Source organism: Notolepis coatsorum (genome assembly GCF_963971535.1).
Source record: "Notolepis coatsorum genome assembly, chromosome: 1".
Classification (NCBI taxonomy): Eukaryota; Metazoa; Chordata; class Actinopteri; order Aulopiformes; family Paralepididae; genus Notolepis; species Notolepis coatsorum.
In genome coordinates, this window is record NC_140165.1 from 296,912,573 (window position 1) to 296,940,372 (window position 27,800).

The 27,800-nt window shown below is 40.9% G+C and overlaps 1 protein-coding gene across 1 annotated transcript in view; it reads right to left on the reverse strand.

The window, feature by feature from the left end:
- The window catches only part of LOC311225271 (neurobeachin-like), a gene marked incomplete at its 5' end in the record, with an annotated part of 544,672 nt that overhangs the window by 319,825 nt on the left and 197,047 nt on the right, over window positions 1-27,800 (reverse strand). The window contains 4 exon segments of the mRNA XM_084310493.1: window positions 8,482-8,608; window positions 12,719-12,840; window positions 21,482-21,577; window positions 23,617-23,717. Of these exon segments, the coding sequence (XP_084166619.1) occupies window positions 8,482-8,608; window positions 12,719-12,840; window positions 21,482-21,577; window positions 23,617-23,717 (446 nt within the window).

Sequence of the window (27,800 nt, forward strand, 5' to 3'; positions counted from 1 at the left end):
GAGGTAGAGCAGTCATCTGGCAATCCCGAGGTTCCCGGTTCGATTCCCGCTCCTCCCGGGCAGTGTGTCGATGTGTCCTTGAGTGAGACACTTAACCCCTAATTGCTCCCGATGAGCAGGTTGGCACCTTGCATGGTTGCCTCCGCCTTCGGTGTGTGAATGTGTGAGTGTATGTGGCAAATAAACGTAGATTTGATTAGACTGGCCTGAATTCTCAATCGCTGTTTGAGATACACTGATGTGAACATTTTACATTTGGCCTGATGGTGGCACTAGAGTAAAAAGTGATGGGGTCGCCAAAAAACAATAGGCTTCTTCCTCTAGGGGTCACGAATGTGCACCGCAAATTTGAAAGGATTAGAACGAAAGGTATTTGTGATACACAAATTCTAGTCTTGGCCTTATGGTGGCGCTAGAATAAAGGTCATGAGGTCACCAAAATCAATAAAGTTCATTGTATAGGGGTACTGAATGTGCACTGCAAATTTGATAAAAATGTGGATGAAAGCTATTCAAGAAGAAGGTCTGCTTCCATAATAATATACAGTATACCTGAAACGGTCAAAAACATAACATTCACCAAAAATGAATGAATAAAAAAATCAATGAGTCTTGAATGAACGGCATCTTGGCTGGAGGCACTTGTTGTTTGATGCCTGGAGCCAGCTTGCCTCCTCTGCGGAGAAAGATAGGGTACTCAGATGTTGTACGCTAGATTAAGTTCCATTTGCTCATCTCTATTTACATCCAATTACACCTGAACAAGCCCTCTGGGTATTGCAGGTCTGTGTATGGTCTCACAGCCCTGCAGTGTCTATCTGAGGAGTGGCTTGCGGTGAGCAGGGAGTAGTAGATGAAACAGCAGGGTTTCCTTCGAGCACTAAATGAAATCCAAAGCTTGTATGGCACGGTCCGCCTGGCTCTTTCCACACAGCTCAGTCAGAGAGTTACTCTCGGCTCCTGTTCCACACCCGTGTAGGACATGTACGGGGTCAAAGGGCAAAATTGCCCCTGTGAATCAAATGTTGATCCCAAATTTGCATGTACAGGGGAAAGAAAATAATCGAAGATTTTCCCAGATAACGACACTGGTCTGATATTTGAATGCAGTCCTATCTTGCAAATATATTTGAATTCCGTCCTATGAAGCACTATGGAAATGAGTGACCCCTGTTAATAATAATAATAATAATAATAATAATAATAATAATAATAATAATAATAATAATAATAATAATAATAATAATAATAATAATAATAATAATAATAATAATGATAATAATCTTTATTTATATAGCTCAAAGTGCTTAACAGAGCAAAAAATTTTTTTTTTAAATTGACAATAAAGCAAAGAAAAATAAAGAAAAGAAAAGCAAGAGTTTAAAACCACAAAAAAATTGCAAAACATGATTAAGAAAATAGCTAATTAGCATAAATGACAAGAGGGATTTTAAAATCAGCTAAAAGCAAGAGTATAAAAATAAGTATTGAGCGGTGCTTTAAAGCTATCCACATAGGCTGCCTGTTTTATATGTAGTGGGAGATTATTCCAAGCCGTCGACCCATAGAAACAAAAAGCTGCTTCGCCGTATTTTTTATATTTCATTGTAGGCACCTCGAGCAGGTCCGCACTAGAGGACCTGAGGGGGGCGGTTTGGAACATATCTACTGTATGTAGGCAGTCGCAGAGGTAGGACGGTGCCAGACCATTAACTCATTGACTGCCACGCTGTTTTCCCATCTTTAATCCCTGGCACCATGCGTTATTGATCATTTTCACCACAATGTTTGTGGAGCTATCGTATATTCTATATTATAGCTATGGAGACAATAGTATGGCTCATTTGACAAGCACTATTTATAGTCCAACATGAAAAAAACAGTGTATGTCTACATACCTTTGTTTGTGCCCTATCCCGTGCTAAAGATTGCCTCGTTTCACTATAATCCAACCATAATCCATCCACTATAATAATTTCCTGGAACGGGAGTTATGATGTATTATGTGCATTATGCGCAAAACGTTCGGGTTGATCGCCTAAAACCTATATTATTTCCAAATCAAAGATATATACCATATAGATGTTTCAAAGCCATCAAGGGGGGGTGGGTCGTTTTAAGAAGCTGCGATCGTTACCAAAAGCATGTTTTAGGTTAGGTAAAATACGACGCTGTGATCAATACAAAAGCATGTTTTAGGTTCAGTAAAATAGACCTAAAATAGACCTTACCTTTGTCAGAAGGTACTCCAAAATGAATAATCCCAGTAGTTCCATCACGATCACCATTACTGGTGTCACATTGGGCCTGGCTATAATACGGGAAACAATAGGTTTCAGGCGAGCAAATCGGCGACAGATGGCTGTGTACTGCTTCACTTTAAGGGGGAAGGGATTCCTGCACCCAGAGGCACTGAGGCACTGAGAGACACCTTAGAGACCCTAGAGCCTTAGAGAAAAGGTAGGCGATACTGCCACCGGTCGGGATTCGATCGTCATTCCAATTATAACATAGGCAGCGCTGCCAGGGAGACACAGGGAGGTCCGCGCAAGTGTTTAGAATGGGAAAATCGCAAACAATTTAAAAGGATCTAAAAACGAGATATCTCGTTTTCTGGCACTCAACGTCTGGATTTGAAACACGAGAAATCTTGTGTTTGGCGCAGAATGAGTTAAGAGCTTTAAAAACAAGCAATAGAATTTTAAAATCAATCCTAAAAACAACCAGGAGCCAATGCAGTGAAGCTAAAACTGGAGTAATATGTTCCCTCATCTTAGTTCTAGTTAAAACTCTGGCTGCCGCATTTTGGACAAGTTGTAATCTGTCAGTTGTTTTCTTTGGCAGGCCAGAAAAAAGTGCATTACAATAATCAAGCCGAGAGAAAACAAAAGCGTGGATCAGCGTTTTTGCATCGTCCAGGGATAGATAGGCTCTAATTTGCGCAATATTTCTAAGATGAAAGAAGGCAATCTTCGTAACATGATTAATGTGTGTATCTAGTGGCAGTATATACAGGGAGAACAATAAAGGGCCAAGAATGGAGCCCTGCGGGATACCAGAACAGATGTTGTGTTTGTTAGAATCATAATCCGCTAGATTGACAGAATAGCTTCTGCCTGTTAAGGACATGGCCGTGCCTGACACAGGCCTATCCAGTACTCAAGACGGTGCATTAAAATTGTGTGATCAATTGTGTCAAACGCAGCCGTTAAATCTAGGAGTAGGAGAACGGATACCTCTTTATTGTCCGCAGACACCCTAAGGTCATTGATTACCTTTACAAGTGCTGTCTCAGTGCTATAGCCCCTCCTGAAGCCAGATTATAATTTGTTATGGACCTTATTTTTCTGTAAAAACACATCCAGTTGATGAAAGATAGTTTTTTCTAAGACCTTGCCCAGAAAAGGGAGATTAGAGATAGGTCTATAATTACTCAACACAGAGGGATCAAGGTTGTGTTTCTTTAGTAAGGGCCTAACTACAGCAGTTTTAAGTGAGTCTGGAAAGACGCCTGATTGGATGAACTCTATTGATGTATTGATTTCGGTGACCCCATGACCTTTCCTCTCGTGCCACCATCAGGCCAAACTTTCAATTCTAGATTTAGTGTATCTCGAATACCTTTTGTTTTGAATCATTTCATATTTGTGATGCACATTCATGACTCCTAGAGGAAGAAGCATATTGATTTCGGTGACCCCATGACCTTTCCTCTAGTGCTACATGAGGCCAAATATTCCATTTTCACATTAGTGTTTCTCTCAACCAGTGGCGAATATTCATGGAAGCCAAGGGAAACCAAGCTTCCCCAAAAATATATTTAAAAAATAAATGTGTATAGTTTACAATAATACAAAAAATCATTATTTTTCATCTCTGTGTTAGAATAATTTTCTCCCTCCTGGAGAAATTAACCGAACGAGCGAAACTGTGCCCACTCTCTCTAACACTGTCACTGACTGAGGCAGCCCATACTGACTGACTGACAGTCTGCCAGCCTAGTACCATTATTTTGATTGACATTTGGAGGCTTTTTGGACGCTAGGCCGTTTTCTTTTTGTTTATTCGTCCTATTGCTTAATTATTAGCCAATAAGATTCGAGCTGGGTTGGGCTTAGCTCCTAAACCTTAACACGGCTCAGCTTGGTTCTAGGTAAGGGGGAATATATTCTAATTTTGCTTCATCTCCCCCCCCCCCCCGGCCAATCAAATCACATTAAAAGCTAAACGTGACAAAACGTCAACGCCTCGCGGGCACCTTCAAATTCTCTAGTACTGTAGATAGCGTTGCAATCATGGAGGAAGGAGATATTGTCGACTAGCTTGCTTGCTAGCTAACATTATGTTGTAATGTTATGCAAGTCTTGTGAATGTCTAAACAAATGGCATTGTTTGATTGATTGATTGAAAACTTTATTAACGATGCAATGAAGCATACAACAAGCACTACTGTACATTGGCCAGGTAAGTGTAATACTGTGTTATTATTTGATGGGCTGCCGAGCCATACTGTACATGGTGACTGCTTGGTTTGATGGGCCGCCGAGCCGAGCTATACTGTAATAACTGTATACTGTATGTTCTACCATGTTAGCAATATCTTGACATATACATTTTTCCAGCAATGTCAAGCTTGCGGCGGCGACCCTACAAGCTAACTGACGATAGCTCCCTCCTCCCATCACCACCATGTAACCCATTGGCTTAGCGTAGGCTAGCTAATGGCTAACGTTAGCTCTCTCCTCCATGTAAACCAGTGGCTTAGCCTAGGCTAGCTAACGGCTAACGTTAGCTCTCTCCTCCATGTAACCCAGTGGCTTAGCGTAGGCTAGCTAATGGCTAACGTTAGCTCCCTCCTCCATGTAAACCAGTGGCTTAGCCTAGGCTAGCTAACGGCTAACGTTAGCTCCCTCCTCCATGTAACCCGGTGGGTTAACCTAGGCTAGCTAACGTTAGCTCCCTCCTCCATGTAACCCGGTGGGTTAGCCTAGGCTAGCTAATGGCTAACGTTAGCTCGAATGACGGGGATTCGGGGGGAAGCCATATTGCACTGCGGAGACACGTTGTGAGCGTGTTTGTTTACAGTCTCTGTATGCACTATGCAGTACACTACTGGCAAGTATTTCATATCCTAACCAACATTGCAAGACGCTTATAATGGGAGGGAGGAAGGAAAGAGGGGGAGAATGAGAGACAGACAGCAAGAGATAGAGAGAGAAAAACGAGAATTCATCATTTACCTTATGTAAACAAGACTAAAGTATTTTTCTGGTCTGCATCCTCTTAGAAGTTGTTTGTATTGAGCCATACTGTATTGTACCCATTCTTTGTGTTTGTATAGTATATAGAACACATTGCTTAGCAGAGTTCAGTGATGTGAATGCAAATGAATGGAAACTGTCAAGTTGATCGACTGTAAGAATCTGTAAGGGTCAAAATCTGTAAGGGCATTAATGGGAGCAATTAAATATATTTTTTTTTAAAGTAACTAAATAGTTACTTTTCACAGTCACGCATTACTTTTGGGTGTAAGTAACTAGTAAAGTAACTGAATTACTATGTTTCAGTAACTAGCACAACACTGCTGATATTTGGTCTGGCCCATGGACTATAGTAGCTATAGCTGTATCTATTGTTTACACTTGAAATGTGTATTTTTATTTAGTGTGCATTTTTATTTAGTCACAATATTATTTGGCTTAACCCTTGTGGCTCCCTGGTACCGATTCTGTCTTTCTTGACTTTTTCTGTGTGTGTGTGTGAGCACAGCGGTGTCTGTGTTTATTATTATTTCATGAAATTGGGACCATATCTTCATTTTTTTTTTTTTTTATTGATCTTTTTCCCCCTCCATTTTCCTCAGATTTTCTCCCATCCCAATGTTAGTCGTTATGCCAATTCCCAATCCCCTTCCTGGTCGCTGCGCACTTACCCCCCACAGTCGGTCTGGGAGAGTGGAGGCTATCACGTGCTTCCTCCGACACACGTCCAGCCAATCAACCGCTTCTTTTCACCTGGCAGCGCGGATTCTCATTGAGAGGGCGTAGCGTGTGGAAGGATCACACTATCCCACTCAAGTCCTATCTGCGCTTAGCAGGCGCCCCGACCGAACTGTAGGAGTCGCTGTTTACAACGACCCGGACCCACACCGCCAGCTTCTCCCACCCTCTAATACTGCCAATTGTATTAGTGTGAACGGCCAGCCAAGCTGGTGACAACCCCGGAGCTGTGAGCTGGATTCGAACAGGCGAATCTAGCCGCTCCAGGGTTTGGTGACGAACGCAATCTCCGTTACGCCACCTGACCGCCCTACCATATCTTCATTTTACATATATTTTCATTATGTTTTCAAAAGATTATGATTTGAAACACCCAAAAAAAAAGTTAGAAAAAAAGTTACACGAGATACCCTGGCGTCCAGTTTCATCCCATCCACTTCCATGTTAATAAAACCGCAATAAAACCGCAATAAAAATGCAATAGTCTAAAAAAAATAAATAAAAAAATATCTCCTCCCTAATTTTCACATCATATATCGATAAATAAACAGAATAATTACACCAGACATGCACTATAAAACAATACATACCTTTTAGTAATAGATTAGTAATAACCGGTGCTTACTAACGTTAGCCTCTCTGCTATTTCTGACCGCTATTTCTGACCGAAATAGTCAACCTTTCTTTTTTATAATGGCAGATTCTTATTCACAGGGATTTTGTCCAGTTTTCACACGCTGTAATATGGTGTCTAAAATGTATAGATATATGATGAATATGGCCGTTTCTCTGTTTTTTTTTTTCAATAAAAACGGACTTAGAATCAAACAAACACGAATATAAGTGGTTAAAATTTGGAAATATTTGTAATTTGTTACAGATATCTTGAGATTAGGCTTTTAATGTTAATTGTGGGACTTTTTTTTTTAATAGTAAACAGTTAAAATTATAGGACTTTCAACTTGATCCATACTTTCACCTCTTAAGCACCAGTTCTAGGGAGGCACAAGGGTAAAAAAAAATTAAATTAAAAAAATATTAATAAACTTTTTTAATAAAAAATAATTTAATAAAAACAAATTTGGCATCCTCTGTTATTTTACCCACGCGACGCCACTGCTCTCAACAGCTTTCATCCTAATATTTTAAAATGTGCCATTCATGATCCCAAGTGGAAGAATCCTATTGATGTTGGTGACCCCATGACCTCTAGTGCCACCATCAGGCCACATGTTCACTACTAAAATCTCCTGATCTGATTTCCACAAACTTGACAAATATAATTACCTTACCATGTGATAGTGTGTAATAGTGTAATACTGTAATTGTGTGATCGTGTAACAGTGTAATAGTGTGTAATGTGTAATTTTGTAATAGTGTGCAATAGTGTAATAGTGTAATGGCGTGCAATAGTGTGCTAGTGTAATAGTGTCTAATAGTGTAATAGTGTCTAATAGTGTAATAGTCTGTATTTGTTAACCTCTTAACGCTCCGCGTACCGTATACGGTACGTCACGCCCGTGTGCTGGACGTGTGCATGTCGCGGCACTTTGCTCTCGTCTGTCGGTTCCGGGCTACATTTTTCGCCGATTATCCAATACATTGTTGGAAAGTTCAATTTGCCGCCTTTCGATTGTCACCACACTCAACCTATTGCGTGTGGAAAATTATTGACCACCGTTGTAGCCAAGGAGCGTCTGCTCCGAACGAGCGCTGATTGCAATGAGGAGGGGGCAGAACAAGTTCTTTGTGTTGACTCGCGTGTCTGAATGAATGGAAGTGGACGGCCATTTTGGATAATCATGCTGAATTATTGCGGTACACACATTACAAAAACCTTTGTTAAACACTCATTTTCCGTGGGATTTTTATAAACTTTGGACCTGTACTACATAAGACTTCAGGCTATGGAACCGCTATGTTTTACAGCTCCTACCTCTCAGCTGGAACCCAAAAACAGGAATCTGGCAACAAGTCAACACAAAAGTAAGGAGCAAATATTTTATTTTAGTGTGTTCAAACCTCTTTTTCTCTATTACATTAGCACTTAAAGTGAAAATTCAGAATGTTACCTTTCAAAAGAGACCACACTCATGCATGTGCTATACGTATAAGTATAATAAATCGCAAATTACTTAGCGTTTTATGCAAAATGTGGGGTAAATTTAAGGGGTTAAGAAATGTTTGGCTACCACCTGGTGGAGATTTGCGCTCTACTGAGCGCACCTTTCTAGTTGTTCCGAAATTCCTAATTTGTTCCCCCCAAAAGTGGCTGCATCAATGGTTGCAGGCAGCCACGTTGGAACAACGACACTTTGGATAAAAGACCTACAGTATATAAATGCGCTATATAAATGCAGCCATTTACCAGTTATAGCAGCGTGGGAGAAGGGGGATGGGAGGTGCAGGCAGCAAAGATAATAATAGAAATAGTGTGACCTGTACTCATTACTCTGGTACTGGAAATCAAAGCTGCACTTACCTTCCTGGGCTGGAAGTCATATTTCACACAATGCTGGAACCCTTTTCCTTTCGACTTCAGCGATGTCACGATCAAACAGTTACCAACAAAATGTGCAGAGTAGCCAATCCCCTTGCTGGTGCGAAAGCTGCAGATGGAAAATTCATAAACATCATGAGTGCAAACTCGACAGACTAAATCTAATTCAAGCTAGATCTAGTATACTTTCTAAAAGTATGTGAGCAGAAAGCACTCATGAGTGACATCCATTGGCTAGGACCTTCAGCACTTAAAATGTTAACATGTTTTTAAGTGCCTCTGGGATATTCCCCCCCCCCCCCCCCTACCCCTTGGCAAACTGGGTAGATGAAGAAACCAACTAGCTGTTGTCTTGTGTTCCTATTCACCTTTTCAGGAGAATTCCTTTACTAAGTTTGTGTAGTTCTCACACATACTCATGAAGTGACAGACAAAGAGCACTTTGGATTTGACACAGAGTGCCCTGTGCTTCGACAACAAGGAACAAATAAATAATAGTGTTTATTTATAGTGTTTCTGCAGTCTTGGAGTGAGTGACATATACTTTTCCCAGACGTGAAAATATCCAAAGCATCTGTCACAATTGTGACCGGTAGGATAAGGTATTGTATCTACCATTTATAGACTACATTAAACATATTTATCCTATGCAGTCATAAACATTATTATATATCCCATCCCAGTTATTAACAAATGTACAATTCTGTCACTGGTAGTCGCCAGCATTGCCACTAGAATGCTAGTGTGACTTAGGCCTACATTATCAAAAATACAACTACACTAATATGAATACTGAGAGGACCGATACATAGAGCAAACACAAAAAGCAATCATCAGTGTATTTCAAAATGTTTACTTTAGTGCAACATTCTTTTTAACACTGTCAAAGGCATCTGAATTGTGTACATCACTGTCAGAAGAACTTATTTTCGTTGTACTATACTTGTGCTGTATAATGACAATACATTTTAATTGAATTGAATCAAATCGAATCGAATCGAATGCAAGTGTTAAGACAGGCACTGAATGGCATAATAGAGGGAAATCAGAGCGGATAAGGCTGCGGTATAATCTTGTGTAATTTCTGCAGTCTTGGAAGTAGCCACTTAGGAGTGAGTGACATGTACTTAATGGACTGACCATCCACTCTGCTGGCATGTACTGAACTATGTTCCCTACACACGTCCTCTTGTCGCCCCCGATGTAAGCTCTCCTTCTCTCTGCACAGGAGAAGTGCCTCCCATTAACACACAACCGACTTCCACTGGGTACATTGCAGATGCATGCATACACACACACACGCACACACACGCACGCACGCACGCACGACACACACACACAATATGAAGTTGAACACACACACACATTCAGAGAGACGCACACACAAAATGGTGAACAAACATGCACAGACACACAAACGATATGAACACACATGTATGCAAACACAAACAATATGAATATCTACACACACACACACACACACACACACACACACATACATACATAAACAAACACACACACAACCACAAATGATATGGACACACACGCAAACACAAACGAGATGAACACACACACGCACAGACACACAAAAGATATGAATCACACACAGCCAGAGGTACCATCCACACCATAGCTCTCTCTGCTTGGGTGGACAACAGGCTCTCTCTCTCGTACAGCTCTCCACCCTCTTCAAAGGCCACCCCTCCCTACTGGGATGAGCTGAAACAAACACTGGTTTCTTTGGCCAGGCTGATAAAGAGAGATTATGTGATTCTTCTGCTGTGGATCCATGCAGGGCGAGGGGGAGATACGGAGTCCCAGAGACGATTACCACTGTGAAGCCAGACTGCTGCGGAGGCAGGGGACCTGCCTGCTGCTGACTATATACCCACTCTCTGCTTCAGGAAGAGAGATAGGACCTGCCTGCTGCTGACTATACCCACTCTGCTTCAGGAAGAGAGATAGGACCTGCCTGCTGCTGACTATACCCACTCTCTGCTTCAGAAAGAGAGATAGGACCTGCCTGCTGCTGACTATATACCCACTCTCTGCTTCAGGAAGAGAGATAGGACCTGCCTGCTGCTGACTATATACCCACTCTCTGCTTCAGGAAGAGAGATAGGACCTGCCTGCTGCTGACTATACCCACTCTGCTTCAGGAGAGAGAGAGAGAGAGAGAGAGAGAGAGAGAGAGAGAGAGAGAGAGAGAGAGAGAGAGAGAGAGAGAGAGAGAGAGAGAGAGAGAGAGAGAGAGAGAGAGAGAGAGAGAGAGAAAGGAAGAGAGATACTGTAGAAAGAAAGGGAAAGAGAAAAAGAGAAAGATAGAAAAGGAAAGAGAGAGAAAGAAAGAGGAGAGAGAGAGATAGAAAGAAAGAGAGAGATAGAAAGAAAGGGAAAGTACGAACGAACAAATGAAAAGAAACAAACTGACTATACATGGAGACCGTGATTGCATTATCAGTTGAAACTGGAAAAGTTTGAATATTACAGTGTGTGAACCGCGTCTATATACAGAGTATACTGTATGTACTGCTATTCTGCGTTTCATCATGTGATCATCTAAACTGGAATAATTATATTCTGCTTTTCATCATCACATGCGATCATCTAAACTGGAATATATTCTGCCACTAATCATGTAATCATCTAAACTGGAATATATTCTGCCACTAATCATGTAATCATCTAAACTGGAATATATTCTGCCACTAATCATGTAATCATCTAAACTGGAATATATTCTGCCACTAATAATCATGTAATCATCTAAACTGGAATATATTCTGCTATTCATCATGTGATCATCTAAACTGGAATATATTCTGCTATTCATCATGTGATCATCTAAACTGGAATATATTCTGCCATTCATCATGTGATCATCTAAACTGGAATATATTCTGCTTTTCATCATGTGATCATCTAAACTGGAATATATTCTGCTTTTCATCATGTGATCATCTAAACTGGAATATATTCTGCTATTCATCATGTGATCATCTAAACTGGAATATATTCTGCTTTTCATCATGTGATCATCTAAACTGGAATATATTCTGCTTTTCATCATGTAATCACCATTTCTTTAGGCCCCGCCTCAGGATTAGCATAACACAGCTAGCCTGTTCTGGAACCCTGACACCGTAAGGACGGAAGTGGAAATTAGGCACATTAATACAAGTAACACATCGGTTCGCTGCTATACAATATTCTAAATGACTACATTCTAAATTGTCTAAGTGTATGTCCTGTTGCAGCGTTTGCTAAGGCAACAGGTGACAGGGAATACACTGGGGCCCGAGCCGTTTCCTATAGCAACAGAATCCTTCTGAAAGGGTCTATAGAAACAACGAGACAGCAGCTAGTTAATTTCTTCATCCATCCAGTCCTCTCCAGAAAAAGCGACGACATCAAGTGAATGATGAACAATAAGCAATAACTTGTTATTTTGAACGGGTTGATGAGTGTTATTTCCCTCGGCCATCAAGCCCACTCCATCTCCTCCTCTTTCCCACCTCTCATTCCATTCTATATGACTCTCCTGAGGGTCCTCCTGCTGATAGCTTGAACAGTAGTCAATAAACGCTGCACTCCTGGGCTATTGATCTGAGCACTAATTACCCACAAGCCTCCACAAGAGCCTGAGTGTGGGTCCTTTGTGTGGCAGACATTCAAAACGAAATGAATACTTATTTCCAGCCCCCCCCCCGCCCCTGCAGAGCACCACCTCACGAGTTCCAGCCGCTCCCAGCCGTCCGTAGTCCAAACCTCCGCTGGTTTTAATCTCAGTAATCTACCCTAATTCCCCTTTCCCCTGTTATAATTCAGTATGCTTTCAGTATGAGGGCATTTAACAGAACGTGTTACATAAGTGTTGGAAGTCGCCAGTGTGTGTGTGTGTGTGCGTGCGTGCGTGCGCGTGTGTGTGTGTGCGTGCGTGTGTGTGTGTGTAAAACAGTTTGACCTTGAAAAAACAAGTCGCCGTCATAATCTGTTTAGATTAAGAGACAATATCACTGTAGCTCACGGGGAGTCAGACCGAATATTGCTTTGTCAATACAACAGGTGGCAGCTGTGTGCCCCTCCGGTTTAGGAACACACTCTCTAATGCAGGTACACCCCACGCAAACAGGGTCCTTTACATCAGATGTCGCCACGGATAGGCCTTGAACACAATGTGAGAAACGCTGAATCAGGGACACATTTGGGTTTTACTCACCAGTAAAGATATGGTTTATCCTTGTCCACGTTGATATTATTCAAGGGGTCCATCCTAAACCAGGTGTTGAGAGTGAATCCATTCTGATAAGGCCACTTAGCAATAGGAGGTAAAGCAATGGCCTGCGGATAGGGAGAAACATTTATTATTAGTGTTATTTATTTTTAAACGTGTCAGAGGTGAACAGAGTGAACAAACTCTACTGAAAAACGAGCAGAGAAAAGGCAAACAGTAGACATCTAGACATCTTGAGCAAGAGCATTCACAAAGGACATTGAATAACAACTAATGAAGCACTAGTTCCATTGTTTTAAATAAATAGTAGAGTTTATTTTGCAAGGCCAAACCGCCTTTTCCATGCTGCTTAAAGGTCTTTTAAAGGATCTTTTTGACATGAGAGTTCAAAGTCATTCTTACCTTGATATAAAAATCAAAGACGGCCTTCTTTTTCCCACAATGTTTTACTGTTACGGTATAATTATAATTTGATAACGTGAAAGTATTTATTTAGCTAATTCATTGCTGCCATAGGCTTCTGCTTCATCTGAAAATGTGGTCTTAAACACCATATAAACCCACGAAGGTCACTGCATCTGGCTAAAATGTCACGCCAACATCTAACATGTCGTTTTACCCAGAAAAGATGTTTAGGTGGAGGCGACAGTAGCTTAGGAGGTAGAGCAGTCATCTGGTCGTCTGGTAATCAGAACGTTCCCAGTTAGCAGCGTGTCGAAGTGTCCTTGAGCAAGACACTAATTGCTCTCGATGAGCAGGTCGGCACCTTGCACGGTTGCCTCCGCCATTGGTGGAGTGAATGTGTGAGTGAATGGGTGAATGTGAGGCATAGGTTGTAAAGTGCTTTGGATAAAAGCTCTATATAAATGCAGACCATTTACCATTTAGCCCTGGAAAGTTACTCTACTAGGATAGTGTGTTAAGCACATCACAGTGGCAACACTTCTGTTGGAGCCATATTGACCCAATTTGAGTTTAATGGGAAACATGTAACATAATATATATTTTGATTTATGGATTATATTAATAATTTATATGAAATTGTATTTACCTGTATGATTTAAATTAATCTTGAAATAGATATTACCTGGACACTTATCTGTTGATGACTGTGGGGGCGTGGCATAGATTCACTCATAGATGCACCCCCCCCTTGGGAGTCTTCAAATTAGTGAATGAACTGTCTGACAGCTGAGTTAGACAGCGGCGTTTGGTGTGCAATAGTTTTTCGACCGCATCAAGCCAGACCAATTATATCATTTACTTTGTCAAGATCCTGTTCGATATTATTTTATTTAGTTTAGCAAAGTCAACCGGAGTTTATGTTTAATAAATGTCAATCTACTTACATCCTCTCTGAGTGCTTTATGATGAATGCGCGTCGGCCAAATCTGCAACTAACTCCAGTGGCTAAATGGAAATTTATGAAGGATTAGCCACTTCAACTTCACTTCAATTCACTTCTCAGAGAATGAGTCGTTCTTCATGATTTGTTAAGACATTCATAAAACATCTATAAATCATTTGCAGATGCTATTGTGTGCCCTAATCTAAAGTGAAGCCTATTCATCATTAACAATGAGTAAGATGTCAGAGTGACATTTCAGTCAAACAGACTCTCTTCAGTTTAAGTGGTGTTTAAGACACATCTTCAGATACACTGGAAGCCAACAGCAGTGGTTAAAATAACTGATTACTACGATTGTGAAAAAATAAAGGCTTTCTTGATTTTTGTATCAAGGCAAGAACGACTTGGATTTTGCCTTTCAAATGCATTACTTTACCACACTGATCATTTGTTTAGCTTAGTTTCATGGCAATGTTCTGCAGTAAATAGGACCTCATGTTCAATCCCCTAAGATTGTGCTGACAGAGCCGGGCTGATAGAGAATGTAGCCTTCTGTTTTCTACTCGGGTCTCCTGCTACTGAGAATGATTATCCAGCCTGCAACGTCTTCTGTACATTAACCACACAAAATACGCTACTCAGCAGCAAGTAGGGCGGAAATGACTCATTATGGAAATTACATTGACCTACTGTAGTGCAGAGTGATAGATTAAAACACTGACCATTTAAAACTTGCTAATGATCTCATGAAGGTTAGTAGTGCTTGCAAATTACAGTGGGGTGGTAAAAGTAGTTTTTTTTTTGTTTTCCTTCTAAGTGAACATAATGGTTCTATTTCCGTGCTAGTGCAAGGCCGGCTGGGGGGTGCAGGCGCAAGCTGATTGGCAATTTCGTTGGGCTCGAGGCAAATCCTTTTCGCCTGCGCCTGTTTGGTACTTTCGTAGCTTGAAGGGAACCAGCTTGCGCTGAGATTGGGTGGGCTGGTGCAGCTGGGGACCTGTCAATACAGCCGCCCTGGCACAGGACAATGTTGGTATCCATTTTGGCCTAAAAGCACGCCTCCACCTGCTCAGACAACTTCTAAGAGCAGACGCTGGCACTCTGCTGAATGGAGCCCGTTAATCAGTTAATAACAACAAGCTATTCAAGTTTTTGCACTTGTGGTTATTGAATTAATGTGTGGATCAAAACCGGTCGATACGCATAATAACGCTCGGAAAACATTGTGATGACGGGGATTCAACTTAAAGGGGAATACCACCGATTTGAAGAATTCACATGTTCTTCCTGTGCCCCAGGACAGTGCAGTCAGTATTTGTGAACACGCACCACTCTCTCCTTTAGCTATAATTCAGAGAGAGAACCCTCCAATCGGTGATGTAACTGGGATATCAAATCGGGGGCTCCCCTATTATAAGGAATGGGCTTTTGTGAGGCCATAAAATGATAAAATGTTTGTGAGCTCTTACGCCCAAATGAGGTTTATGTGAGAACCAGAATTAAAACTTAATTTTACTAACGTTGTCTGGCCTCACAAAGTCAGAGCCCCATTCATTGTCTATGGAGCAGCCCCAGATCTTACTGATATCACCGAATGGAGGGTTCGCTCTCTGAGGATTTCTAGCTTCAGGAGAGAGTGGGGCATGTTCACAAATACTGACGGAACTGTCCTGGGGCACAGGATGAACATAATTTAATTTCAAACCTTTATTTAAACTCGAAAGGCAACTGAGGTTTCCTTCATTTACAGTCACGTTGAGTGCACATACAGAGTTAAGCGAAAAAGGCATATAAAATCAGGGGTGTAAAGTACTTGAGTAATTGTACTTCGTTACAATACTTAAGTACTGTTTTGGGGGATTTTACTTTACTTTATTAGGTTTGTATACTTTGTACTTTTACTCCATTACATTTCAGAGAAAAAAAACATACTTTTTACTCCTTACATTTAAAATTCAGACCTACAAAGTACAAATCTCACAGGTCCAACAATTTTAATTCGTATATTTGAATTGTTTATCTGGCCGAACTAACGTTAACGTTATTAATCCTGCGACCGCAGGTAAACAGCCAATCAAATCAGACCATCAATGGAAAAATGAACCCGCCCATACCCATGCTGATTGGTCCTTGTGCAAGACTAGAAAGCGGGGATCTTTGATTAAACACCTGCTATCAGCAGAATAGACAATATTATTATAGACTTTTTTTTTGTCTTGTTTCTGTACTTGCATGTAATTTTAGCCACCTTTACTGTTAGTTTCATTATGCATTGTGTGTTGAGTACTGACTTTTAATAATTTCTGTTTTGCAATAATAAAAAAAGAAAAAAAAAAAGAAAAAAAAAATAGACAGTCAGATCTGCATTATGCTGTGGTTAATATTGTGATATTATTCAGGATACTCCAGTATTCTGTCTTTAATATTGTGATATTATTCAGGGTACTCCAGTATTCTGTCTTTAATATTGTGATATTATTCAGGGTACTCCAGTATTCTGTCTTTAATATTGTGATATTATTCAGGGTACTCCAGTATTCTGTCTTTAATATTGTGATATTATTCAGGGTACTCCAGTATTCTGTCTTTAATATTGTGATATTATTCAGGATACTCCAGTATGCTGTGGTTAATATTGTGATATTATTCAGGGAACTCCAGTATTCTGTCTTTAATATTGTGATATTATTCAGGGTACTCCAGTATTCTGTCTTTAATATTGTGATATTATTCAGGGTACTCCAGTATTCTGTCTTTAATATTGTTATATTATTCAGGATAATCCAGTATACTGTGGTTAATATTGTGATATTATTCAGGATACACCATTCTGTTTTTAATATTGTGATATTATTCATGCTGTGATGTGAATGCCTTCCATGTTAGTTTACCTTCAATGGAGAAGTGCATTAAATAATTTGAATGCAAAAAAGTGTCCTCTGTTCTTTCATTTCAGCATTGTCTATCGCAGAACACATTCCATTGTGGGCAGAGTGTATGCTTCATTGCCTAAACACCAGCTGATGATTTCACTAATTGGCTCACCTCTTCAACTAACTCACCTGGTGCAATGTGTAGTTAAAATGAAAACTTGGCCCACGATGGAATGAGTTTGAGACCCCTGGTCTATCCCTTTAAAAAAAAAAAACGTTTACTTTTTAGTACTTAAGTACATTTAAAAGTAGGACTTTTTTACTTTTACTCAAGTGTGTTTTTAACCAGATACTTTGACTTTGACTTGAGTCCGATTTTGAGACAGTACCCATACTTTCACTTAAGTATAATTTCAGGGTACTTTTTACACTCACACGGAATATAAAATCCTAACAATACGACAAGTAGGGATAACAATCAATTAAAACATGTACAACTTGATTGACAAAGGTTGGAGATCAAGGTTTTAAACTGTGCAACAGAGGGGATAATCTCAAACTCTCTAAGGACTGTTGGGAGTTCATTCCATGAGCTAGGGGCATCAAAGCTAATGCAGATTTACCCTGTTCCGAGCAAACTCCTGGGACCAGCCATAGAGAATATGAGAATTCTTAAAGTGGGCGGTGTTCGCCTATCAAATGCAGCCATGAGAACAATGCAGGAGTGTGACAGGAGACTGAACTGTAGTCCTCGCCTCCGGGTAGAAATCTAAAGAGTAGTACAGGGTCATGGTGTCCTCTTAAGCTACGATATGCCTCAAGAAAGACACTCCTCAGAGTCACACACACAGTTACTGCTCATATTCATATTCAAAATATATTTTTAATCTACACACCTGAGTCTGGGGTATGCTGGACTGACTGTGAGGAAGACCGAGGACTGTCAAACGTCGGATATGGACCATAAGCTACATACTTGGTGCTGGCTGTAAAGTATTTATATAATTGAGCAGCCGTTCTCTTGCGTATGTGACAGGAGTGACAGGAGACACATTTGGAACAACACAGCATGGAACAATTATCTATCTGCCTCCTATAATATTTGTTATAATGTCTTTGTTGGGTTAATCCATGGAGGTCATGGATTTGTCTTAACTCATTCAGTGCCAGGGGTCGCTGTCTACCTTCTGGCTAGAATGCCATCGCTGTAAGTCAATGGGGAGACTGCAAAACTTGCGAGTGCTTAAAATATATCTTATATTATAGCTATGGGTCTAATAACACCGTCGATTGTCAGTGAGTTGCTTCTGGTCAACATGCAAAAAACTGATTGTTTTTTCATCCGTACATTTTCGTTTTATACCGTTTTGAATATGAGTATAGTTTGGGTGATTCTTAGTAATCCCAGGAAAAGACGCGATAATAGCCCTTTAGTGAAATCCATTTATCACGTTGTAATTTTTCGCCTGATTATCGAATCTTCCTGAAATCAATGCTAGATTATCGTTATTATCCTTCCTCATGCACCCATGGTGCTCGCCCCCCCCCCCCCACCAACGGTAAAAAGCACAACACAGTCCACACAGACAGCTTCGATCGAGGGAGAAAGAAATATCAGATCAATGCAAGATTTGATATATAGTGTTCTTACCTTGTCTCTGATGTAATGCAAAAAAAAGAATCCAATTATCTGATCGCCATTCCAAATACTGCTCGCGGAGGTCCGTCCCACGTTGTCCGGCATTGCATATGAAGGGCGGGGGGCAGCCTCGCAGATGTATCGTTGTAAACGTTCGTCCTGCCGGAGTATTTAAACCCCGCCCGCACGGCTCAGATCGGCCCAGAAAAGAAACGACATAGTTTCTAATGGAGTGCAATACCGGCTGGAAGGCGTAGGTGGCGGTATTTTCCCTTTGCGAGCTCAGACCCATTCCCAATGATAATATCAGGCTGGATGGATGAAAAATTAATGGATATAGCTAATAAAAGAAATAACGATGAAAACCTGACTATACTCGGGTCTGGCGCTGATTGAGTTGAATGAATGAAAATGATGAATTGCAATAGAGGTTGGCTATGCAATGCATCAAGAAAATATAATTTCTTGTATTACAAGGAAATAAATGATCCATTCATTCATAATTGGATGAAGTGGGGTATAGCCTAATATATAATTGTCTACATCCACACATTGCCATTGGATCTGTTTGTGCCTTGGTTGGCCAGACACATGTTGTTATTAAAAGGGAATGAGAGGAGTCGATGTGATTGCCCATAATTGAAGCCAGCTAATAATGTATTCCCCCTACTCCAACCCGGTGCCATGCTGTGCTATGGTCCGGATGCACGTGCATCTCTGGTCTTCAAATGACCAAAAATGTATTGGACAGACCCACATGCACCAGCTTATGCCTGTGTTTGCGCTTGCACCCAGATTCACAAATATAGGGCCCTAAGAGTACTACTGTGGATGTTTTCCATAATAATATTGTTTGGAAGACGCATTTAGTTCTTAGTAGCCTACTACTGTGGCCAACAGCTACTCAGAAGAGTAACAAATTCTTGAATTTTTTTTTAGAAAATTCGCCTAAAAGTACATACCAAAGTAAATTGATTGCTCCACTACAAGGTCCATTTGCATGTATCTAGGGACATATATGGACCTCAGGGAATGTATTCCCCATGTCAGAAATATTGTGTCTGTTACTATGCTTGAGTACATTCTAATGAACCAAAGGAGAATATAAATTATTATTATTCTTCCATCTTTGACGGTGAATAACACCAAGCTAACATTGACCAAAAGTGAAACATTGAGCCACTGAGCTCATTCAGCACCTTCTTGAGATCAAGGGGCGAATTCACAAAGGGATTGCGCAGCTTTTTCTGACGCTATGCCTATTCACAAAGGAAGCGCAATGGGTGAAATGAGGTGGTAACTGTGTTCCATCAGCATTGCGTCTTGGTGCATCGGTGCTATTTGCGTGTATTTAAATGAAGTAATATGGGCGGAACATGTGCCCCTTTTTATGCAAATGAGCCGCGTAAAAAAACACTCCCAATTCACAAAGGCCGGCGCTAATTGCACCGCGCAGTTAAATCCACGGTCTATACGTCTTGAGAGATTTGGTGGAAACTAAGCACATGTATAAAACTAAACATGACACCACATAATACAATAATAATAAACAGAACAACACCAGACAATAATAATAACAATAACAATAATGACAATAGAATGACAGTAGAACAACAAAAATTATAAATAGAGAACCTAAAAATAAAAACAAATTATATTATCACAAACACCACAAAATACATTAGACATTTCCTCCCCCAGCCACCCAGAGATCCCATGCAATCTTATTTATTATTTAAATATTGTATTCAACTTTGCCATGGCACTGCCATGTTGTCACTGACAACATCTGGTTTCTTTGTTAGTAGGAAGACTGGCATTGCATGCTGTTCACCAGTGTATTGTAATCTGGTGTGAGCCGGCAGATGAGAGCAAAGTGCCGCCACGTGGAAAAATATGGGTGATTTTGCACAAACTCCCACGCGCGCGCCCGTATTCCGATCCGTGCAATAATATTCATGGGGTAGATCTCGTCGTCGTGGGACACAAGTTCCCAATGCCCAATGACCCCTGGACTATATGATATATATATATAGTATATGATAATGTGGGTTCTCTCATTCATAACAATGGAAGCAATAACATTCTATCCGCCATGTCCATTGGATTTAAGAGCTTCCCTCTCCCTCATTTCGGGTTTATTTCTTCCCCTTCCTGATATCTGCCAACAGCACTCCGCGAGCTAACTGTGCTGGAGCAAATCAGGAGCAAATTGCACACCTATGGGCGTGTTTGCCCTAGTATCTCATCCTCGCAATATCTTTAGTGAATAGCATGCAAAGACAGAGCAGATACCACTCGCTAATTGCGCGCAGCTAAGGGTGCTATTACAGAATTTTTTGTAGATACAGTACTGAATTTTGCCATCCGGACACATGTAATTTGAAATATGAATATAGAATATAGAATATAGAATTCATGAATGCTTCTTTTTCTTGTGTCTAAATCGTCTGTTTTTCGGTGCAATGCGCAGACATTTTTACAAGCTCATATTTCACTAATAATACTTAAAACTTCATTGGTAAACAAACGTAGTGCTGAACATATACACTTCGACTGCTGTTTTGATAGGGTTAGGGTCTTTACTCTTGGCTACATTTGAAGAATAAACGCAACATTAATTAATATGGACTGTATTGATCTATTTATGACGTGAAATAAATAAATAAATAAAGCTGGGCCGCTCTGGCTTAAGAGGATAATGTGGAGTGGCGCGTCCAAACACTTGATTGATGGGTCAATGGGAAAATGTATTGGATTTCAAACGAGACCAAGACAAGTCCACATCAAAATAGACAGGACAATGTGTCCAAGATGTCAGAGAACTGCCCCAGAGTTGAGTGCTACCGCCCTTGTGGAGGCTCTGAATTGCTTGTGTGAGGGCTTACTGCTGCACTGCGACCAGGGAAGTTGAAGAAGGTATCTGGACCGTGTCTCTGGGGCATCTGGTTGAGCACCGACAACAGTTTGACCGCATGCCTTGGCTGTGGGAGGATCAGAAGATAGAAAGACTGATGTCAATACTGTTAAAGGAACACATCAGCATTATGGGAAATGCCCTTATCGTCTTATCGAGAGACAAAATAGATACCAATTTCCTCTCTGTGCGTTCAGTAGAAAGATATCCGGCAGCAAGCTAGCTGATCCTCGTCCATTAATTTTGTGGAAGCAAGTTGGATAGCTTTCTAGTGAACGCACAGAAAGGAAATTGGTATCTATCTTCTTGTCTGAATCTGGAGAAGACGCTAAGCGCATTTCCCAAAATGTTGGTGTGTTCCTTTAAGATAAGAAAAAAAAAACATCAGGAAAATATAACAAATGTCTGAGCTGTACACTGCACTGCCAGTTGTTTTCTCCCTGAGCAATAAGTCAATAGCAGAACTCCCCAATCAGAAGTCCCCAATCAGATCAGTGTGGGATGGCTGTCTGGGGCAGAGCTGCCCAAAGTAGGGCCCGCGGGCCAGATTCAGCCAGCCACAACATTATTTTTGTTCCAGAAAAGCATAAATTATTCTGTTTGGTCTAGTCTGATGCAATTCAACTACTTGAGAGGGGATCTTTTTAAAAAACAAACGTGTCTCGAACATGGTGCAACCTCACTGACATTAGACCTAACACACTGTTATTTTACTTGTTACATGCATTATTTGGCCCATGGCCTATCCGCAACATTATATTTCATTTCATTTTAAGCAAGGGCCCACATGTGGGTCCTTTTTAGGAAGATTCTTCCCACCGGCACTTTGGCAACCACTAGTGGCTCGGGTGTGCATATTTTGTAATACAATATATATATCGAATTGAAGCCCCATTTGTTGCCTGTCGATAGCCCTTTCAGGTGACAAAATCCGTTCAGCGGTTCTCGAGTTACATGCCGATATTTGAGGCTTGTGCAAAGTACACGGTATTGTGCAAAATACCATTCCCGACTCTTGGAGCTCTAGTTCCGTCAATCATTTGGCGATCTCAAAAATTATTGTGGACGGGTTGTAGCCAATGAGTGTGGCTTTCCAATGATACCCCAACTGAGGATGTACGAATCAGGGGAAAAACTAATGAGCCATACGAATTTCTGGGGAAATACTACTTCTGGAATACTAACTACTACAGAAAAACTTGAGTAACAAGTTTTTCTACAAATCAAGTTCAGACCTATGTTACTATATTTCATTAGCACTAAAAGTGATCTTTCTTTATTGTATTATACACTTCAGAATGTTATCTTACCAAAGAGACCAGGCTCATGCATGTGCTATAAGTATAAAGTATAGTATTTTGGTTTGCAAAAAAAGTATGTAGTCCTCAAAAACGAAAACTAAAATGGCCACTTTTGGGGGCGCAGGTTAAGAGGTATTTCAAACCTTTATTTAAACTTAAAAGGCAGGCAACTGAGGTTTCCCTCTTTTACAGTCATGGCGAGTGTACACAGAGTTAAGCAAAAAGGCATATCAAATCACAACAATAAGACAGGTAAGGATAACAATCAATTAAAACTGGTCCGGTGCCTCCTGTCAATCACCCAGAGACCCCCTTCCCCCCTGCAGTGTACTGAAGAGCACCTGTCACTCACCCAGAGGCCCCCTTCCCCCCCCCAGTGTACTGAAGATCTCCTGTCACTCACCCAGAGACGCCCTTCCCCCCCCAGTGTACTGAAGAGCTTCTGTCACTCACCCAGAGGCCCCCTCCCCCCCTCCCAGTGTACTGAAGATCTCCTGTCACTCACCCAGAGGCACCCTTCCCCCCGCAGTGTACTGAAGATCTCCTGTCACTCACCCAGAGGCCCCCTTCCCCCTGCAGTGTACTGAAGAGCACCTGTCACTCACCCAGAGGCCCCCCCCCCCCTCCCAGTGTACTGAAGATCTCCTGTCACTCACCCAGAGGCACCCTTCCCCCCGCAGTGTACTGAAGAGCTCCTGTCACTCACCCAGAGGCCCCCTTCCCCCCGCAGTGTACTGAAGAGCTCCTGTCACTCACCCAGAGACCCCTTCCCCCCGCAGTGTACTGAAGAGCACCTGTCACTCACCCAGAGGCCCCCTTCCCCCCGCAGTGTACTGAAGAGCAGCTTCAGCTCCTTCACCGTGATGCTGTAGCTGGCCAGCACTCCAAGCATGTCCACCAGCAGGTCTATATACACATGCACAGTGCAAATATCACACACACACACACACACACACACACACACACACACACACACACACACACACACACACACACACACACACACACACACACACACACACACACACAAACACACACACGAGGAAGAAGAGGAGAGCAATGACATCACGTTAGTATATATATATATAGCATGTAGATAGTAGGGTTGGGTACCGTTCACATTTGAACCGACACCGGTACCAGTATCAGCTCCTGGAATTCAGCATCGGTGCCCAACGGTACCTTCTTTCGGTACTTAACTCTCTCTGTAATAACAAAGAATTGTATTTCAGTTGTAAATAAATAAGTCCAAACTTCTCAATTTCAACATTGTTATTAATTTAGAACATTTTGTTATTCCTTGTTGTAACACACCACATGAAATAAACCACATGATTGTTATCATGTATTATGTTTTTAAATTGTGTAAATATCAACATTATCTGGACATCCTCAGTAAATATGATCAAACTCCTCTGACCTCGGCTGGTCTTTCCAAAGCCCCAAGAGGCGGGACAGTAGGCTCCCTCTTGTCTAGCATATTACACAAAAATTGTTTACTATGGATGTCTTCCATACTAATATTGTTTGGAAGATGCATTTAGTTCTTATTAGTCTGTTGGAATGATGATAAATAACAGAACATGATAGCAAATTATAGTACAATTTATAATAATAATAATACAATTAAGAAATGTTTAATGCAATATGGCACAATGCCACAGCTCGTTGGCCACAGCTGTCATTTAATGATAATCACCTGCTGCTATTCCATTACAATCACCAAGATGGATTTGATCAACATACAATGATCACACAATGATTATCCTGTCAGATTATGGGGAGTTCAGTTTAAATCTTCATTCATAGCCAAAGGTTGTCTGACGGCGACATCATACCGCCGCCCAGTGCGTCACGCTCCATCTCGCACGAGGAACGCAGCGCACTCTGAAAGCGGGTGCGGCGGAAAGTGAATTCACTCGTGACAAAGAAAAAAACGATAGAAAGGCTTCGACTTTTCAAACCATTAGCATACAATACCACGGTCATCACTCGCTAGGCCATCTACAAAAGATATAATGAAAACGTCCAGTACACTGGGTCAATCGTTCCATTCAGTCCCAAAGATAACGAGAAGGGATGATAAGGAGAAGAAACGTAATCATCCATTGCAGTAGAATAGGAGGAGGGGGGGGGGCGATATTATTTCATTATCCTGCAATCTCAACATTAAAATGGAACTGAAAATGTAATATTTCTTAACTGCCATTTGATCTCACTCTAAAACATACTGTGACTAATGAGACCACTCCCCCCCCCTGCCCCCTTCCCCCTGCCCCCTTCCCCTCCCCTTCACTTGTATTGCCTATAGTCTTCTCTTCTCCAGCAGAGTTTCAATATGCTTAAAATATGAATTCTATTCCTACCATAATTGGCTTTTGACCTCCCGGGCCTCGTAACAAAGTTTACGCAGACAACGCTGTGTTATATATCGACAGCACAAGTCGTCGGTTGGTTTGGAAAATTACATTGTTATCCCTGAAGGGGATTACTCTCATAGTGTTATCACTGACCTCCGGCACATTACGGTTGAGGTCTGGTCAGGTAACATAGCCAGTGTAACATTGTGATCCAATCTTTGGGATTACAATCCTCAGCACCTGCATTTTTTAGCACCCGCACCACCCCCTCCGGCATATCGAACATGTACTGTACAGAGATTCTTCGAGAGCAGATGACTTGCAGATGGAAATGAGTGTTTGTAACTATTTCACCCCGTCGTTAACTCCAACGCGGGTCAATTACTGCCAGACTGAGAGCTCTTCCCGTGGGGGTTTGTTTCATAGGCTGCTTTGTGTTTTTTCTTGTGTTTGTTCGAGGAAGCTCCCTGCTGTCGGGGACCGTGAACCCAAACGCCCTGCAGCGTAATTTTTTATTCTAATAAAAAAAATAATCATAGACGACATAAACAAAAACAAACATTTCATGACTTATATATTCTATATGAACTTTGTAATTCAGTTTGACGATGACAAAAAATTATTATAATAAAAAGAGAAAATCCACCGTAAAACGGAATTTACATTGTGCTTTTCCAATGATGAGAGACGGTTAACCTCTTAAGCCCGATCAGCCCGGTAGCGGTATAAATAGATCAATACAGTCTGTATTAAGTAATGTTGCTAATTCAAATGTAGCCAAGAGTAAAGACCCTAACCCTATCAAAACAGCAGTCAAAGTGTATATTTTCAGTACTACATTTGTGTACGAATGATTTTAAGTGTTATTAGCTAAACATGAGCTTATAAAAAATCTCTGCGCATTGCACCGGAAAATGGGCGATTTTGATGTGAGAAGAAGAAGCAATGATGAAATCGTTGTAGTCCTAAGAAAGAGGAGACCCAGGGCTTTCGATGGATGTAAACATTTTATAAAACTACACTACCCAGCTCACACCAGCCGCCGACAATGGAAGTCCAACAATTTTTTCGTGTTTATACTGTATCTCACGGGTTGAACAAACCTCAATGTTATTGCCATAAAATACAACTTATATTGTTTCTTTGCCTTTCTGTGAACGCGTCACAATCCGGTAAAAAATGCCGGAGCTATGGACATTATACAAAAGTAACTCTACTTACAGTCGATTTAATTCATGGTCTTTGCTGCCATTGGAAAAATGATATTTGGCCCGATCCATAGATGTATGACTTGGCCATAATAAGGTAATTTATAGGCCTGATATTCTATATTCATATTTCCAAATTGCATGTGTCCAGATGGCAAAATTCTGTACTGTATCAACAAAAAACCCTGTAAATCATCTGCCCTTTATTCATTTGCTTAGATTTTTAGTACACTTGATCTCAAGAGGGTGCTGAATGAGCTCAGTGGATCACTTCTGGTCAAATGAGCCATAGCATTTTCCCCATAGCTATATTATAGAATATACAAATAGCTCCGCAAAGATCATGAATTATCGCGAAAACAGTCAGGAAAAGCTGGCCTACTGACCGCAGGATGCGCGGCCAGCGTGGCAGACAAAGAGTTAACATAAAATACAAAACATACAATACAATACATAACAAAACAAAACAAAACACAGAACAACAAAATACACTTACACACTGACAGACACTCTCCCAAGCTCACCCCCACAGTCCACACTGATTCCTCCCAAGAGGATCGTCAATATGTATACAGTATGTTCCCATATAAGTGTAAACTAAAATTACAGTTTGATCTGTAAACATGTAAACACAGTACATCAGATGCAATTAGTAATTATATTAAAGTGTAGTGCTGTTTTATGTCCCTGTTGAGCATTTAGCCTTTCATTGTAGTTGTTCTTGTTTTAGGCTTTATTTTACATTTTGTTTTCTAGTAGCCGAGCCTTTTATTGTAGTGTGTTTGTTTCTTTTCACGTTTCCTTTAGTTGTATTTGATTAAAAAAAAATAATGTCATTAGTCCACTACTATCCATAAACTCCCTTAGTGGAGGTTTATTGTTTTCTATTTATTTCTACTTACTTAGTTCTTTATAATAAACTCTTATTTTAAACTTTTGGGAAATTTGTTTATTTGCCATCTACATACCCTTTTCTTCTCTGTGCATGCATTAGGCTTAGGGAACAGCTGCACTGTTAGCCTAGCTTAGCGTCATTCACTGGAAGTAGGTGTGCCAGTGTAGCCTAGTTCCCAACAGTCCCGAAATACACTCCAAATACAATTCCAAAACGTTCCTGTAAACATGTTGTGACCTGTGTATTTACCACATGAAAAGAATAATAAAAAAATGATTTTACATTTTCGTTTTTTAAGCAGATAATATACTCGGAACAATTTTTTGCCCAACCACTGCTGTCTGGGCGCAGTGATTTCATCACCTCAAAAGCCCCGTTTTTCAAAAAGCAACAGGGCTTTTGAGGTGATGAAATCATCTACTTCCAGTGAATGATGCTAGCTAGGCTAACGGTGCGGCTGTTCCCTAAGCCTAATGCATGCACAGAGAAGAAAAGGGTACTGTATCTGCTTGTCTAACTCCAGGGT